A 3,229-nucleotide genomic window follows, 5' to 3' on the forward strand; every position below is an offset into this window, starting at 1 on the left:
TCAATAGTTTTAAATCGAGGAGAAAAATAGTGTTACGAGGAGAAAAATAGTGTTACTCCTCTAGCATGCCCCTCTAGTTTTATTATTTAAGAGATCATGAATCCAAGAATCGAACCATGACCCATGATGTCCTTGTGACTTCAAATTCATCTCTCTCTCTCTCTCTCTCTCTCTCTCGCTCTCTCTCTCTCTCTCTCTCTCTGTGTGTGTGTGTGTGTGTGTGTGTGTGTCTGTGGATAGATCTTTGAGGTCTCTTGAGATAGTTCTTGACAATAAAATTTCTCTTATGTTCTTCTTCTATTTAACTTGGAGGTCTTTTGGGATTGACTTTAAAATTCTTCCTCTTCAGGTGTGCCACGGGACTAAGTGACACACAAAAGTAAATTGGGGGAGGGGGGGGGGGGGGTTGGGGATCGACGGCCTGGAAGTGGAAGGAGGAATCTCGAGGCGGGCTAAACTCGAGCAACGCGAAAACCAAGGCAAAAAGGAGTCCGGGCAATGCAAAAATTTGGGCCCTCCCCGTCGATCGGGTTAGAACCCACCACCTCTCAGCCCAAGTTTTGGGTCACATGGGCTAACCAGCTCACCTGCACGCACATGTTGTATCTGAGCCTTTTTTTATGATGTTTTATTCTAAGGCAATATGCACTGCCTGGATTTAGGAGGTTTAATTTGTGGCCGGATTTAGTTTTGATAGGATATTTGCGATTGCGATTACATAGGATCTCGTGTGTGGACTTGTGAATCGTGGATCTCCTCACCATCTTGCATTTAATTTTGTGTCACTTGGTCCCGAGGTCTGACGTGTGTTTCTGTGCGAGTGTGTGTGTGTTTGGATTAAGATTTCTATTTTGTGTGTGTGTAACTAGATTAATATTTCTATTATGCAGGAGATCAAACTCCTCATACCTTGACTACGCGCGCCGATGGAAACTACGTCCGACGATGACGCTTCTCTTCTGGAACTGCTTCAACGCTTTCTGGATATTCAGCATCTTCGTGCTTCCATTTACTCTCGGCTGAATAGGTGAGCAGGTTGAAAACTCAGACACACACAGAGAGAGAGAGAGAGAGAGAGAGAGAGAGAGAGAGAGAGAGAGAGAGAGAGAGACGCACGCAAGTCTAGGTTTATCTCGAGCAAGGCATCAAAGTGATATACAGTGTTGTACGCAGACTGTACCATAGAAATTATCAAATGAGGAAGCATGTCTGAACTCTTAATTTTCATAGATTTCCTGTTTCTGCTGAGGCAAGGGTTGCAAATTTGATTGAGAACGGCAAGTATATCACTAAAAGCAGAAGAATCTTTCAGGTCAACAAGAATTGAGGCGAGAACGTACTTAAAGTGTGCTTGCTTTTGTTGCCATCCCAAGAGGAAGGTCCTAGTGTTGGTCTCTTCGCAAGAACTTCTTGGATAGTAAGGGAATCCATTGTGTGGAGATTACCTTCAAGGTCGTTACTTGAAATTTGGAGCATCTACATTTAGTTGAAATCTTTGGATCAAAAAAATAAATTAAAAAATTGTATCCATGCATCCAAATCGGCTGAATGTTTTTTGAGTATGATCAGATCTTTTGAATGACTTGTTACTCTCTTATGCCGGTCTTGAGACTTCTGCAAAGCCTTCTTAACCTTAAGAAGTATTACCCATTGGTGGATGCATCCAACAATTTTCACACGCCTACTAGGAAGGCACCTTTTGAGATACTCAAGGGTGGCAAGAATGTTTCGCCTATATTGTGTACCAAGGACAAGATCTTTTAGGTAGATCACTTTGTTGAGGAAGTAGTGGGTCGCACTGAGACTTGTGATCAAACATGTAGGCACTTCAATAAGTCTACCACCATTGAATTGTTAATTTGTGACTAACTATCCGTTTGTGGATAAAATGACAAAGAGAACTTGAGTTTTGTAGCCAAATTCTTGCACATTGCTCTCCAAAATAAGCTCGTGAACGTTGGTGACACTATAGACTTTGGCATCCCATGATAGTTGTCACGAGGCAACCACTAACCTTAGTTGTTGGTTCCTTCCTCTTGATGTTTCATTTAATTTTTGGAACCTTCTTTTTGAAGTCACAAAAGGCCAAACATTGTATGGCGAGTGTGAAACGGCCGATGACCGAGAGTTTCACCCACAGTAGTGAAGGCCAGGTTGCCATGAGTTGGTTGGGCCAATCGGCATTGAATTCCGAGTAGTGAAAGGTTGGCTAGGCCCTGTTCAAAGTCATTTAGGCCCCATGCGACACTTTATAAGTTGGTGGGTACTAGGAATTTAACTCAAAAGGGAAAACTTGGCGGCTTGTGAGCCATTCTGCATGACACCGCAGCTGAGGGGGGGCGCCCAAAATCGATCTCTCTCTCTCTCTCGGCTGATTTTGACTCATTATAAACTCCTATGTATGAGTAGTGGGTGCAGGTCATCACAACTTTAATGGAAAGCTTGACTTCTACGTAGCAGGATGATTCCGGTCTCGTGCACCTCTCAAATCTCTCCCCTTTTGAATACAAGAACGTGATGTCCAGCTCAAGGGCTACTCATCCGTATATACAATTGTGTGGGTTTATGCGCGATTGCTGAGGCAAGAGCCTCTTGTACATGTATTATATTAGCTAGTTGCTGATTTCTCGCAGGTACAGGTTGATTTGGAGAGATTTCACGTGAGAAATCTCGTCCGAATCAAAGGGCAAGTAGCCCTACAGGTGTGGAAACTCAAGGGCTTGCTAGGAATGTGACCGACACACAAAACGGAGCTCGAAATAGGGAATTACAGCCTGCTTTTTGCAGGTTTAGGGTTTTGCCCCTTTTTGATCCCTAATAGTCACAAAAGCTTTGGGAAAGCTATGGAATTGCCGTACAGTGTTCTGGTGCATTTTAGAGGCCGAAAACAGAGAATTCAGCTGGTTGTGATTTCTCGCCAGGTTTAGGAAAGTGTTGTAATGCGCCGGGAAAGTCACCTATGTCATGGGGATTTTGTTTGTGAAGCCTACTACAATAGTTATGTTGTTGAAATGGGGCTAGAATAGGCCATTTTCAGCCCAATAAATGTGGGACAGCACGTAGGGGATTACAAGTTTTTCTCCATAGTCATTTGAATAAGAAATACCGAAAGGGGTGCCAACCTTTGGGGCCAACGCGGTGTCACTGTCTGCTTGGAAGCAATCTAGCTACCAAGCCGTTGTTTGTTTGAAGTGTTAAATTCGATTCTCAAGCTCATTCGAGCATTGCA

The 3,229-nt window shown here is 43.5% G+C and overlaps 1 protein-coding gene across 1 annotated transcript; it reads left to right on the forward strand.

Annotated features, from left to right (window-relative positions):
- Positions 1 to 750: 750 nt before the first annotated feature.
- LOC147417234 (uncharacterized) lies at positions 751 to 1,955 on the forward strand. The gene is made up of 2 exons (XM_086507782.1): positions 751 to 1,027; positions 1,313 to 1,955. Exons 1-2 carry the CDS (start codon positions 927 to 929, stop codon positions 1,416 to 1,418), a joined length of 207 nt encoding a protein of 68 aa, XP_086363908.1. The 5' UTR covers positions 751 to 926; the 3' UTR covers positions 1,419 to 1,955.
- The last annotated feature ends 1,274 nt before the right edge of the window (positions 1,956 to 3,229 follow it).

This window comes from Adiantum capillus-veneris, unplaced genomic scaffold (genome assembly GCF_014529385.1).
Source record: "Adiantum capillus-veneris isolate H3 unplaced genomic scaffold, ASM1452938v2 Hic_scaffold_313, whole genome shotgun sequence".
Classification (NCBI taxonomy): domain Eukaryota; kingdom Viridiplantae; phylum Streptophyta; class Polypodiopsida; order Polypodiales; family Pteridaceae; genus Adiantum; species Adiantum capillus-veneris.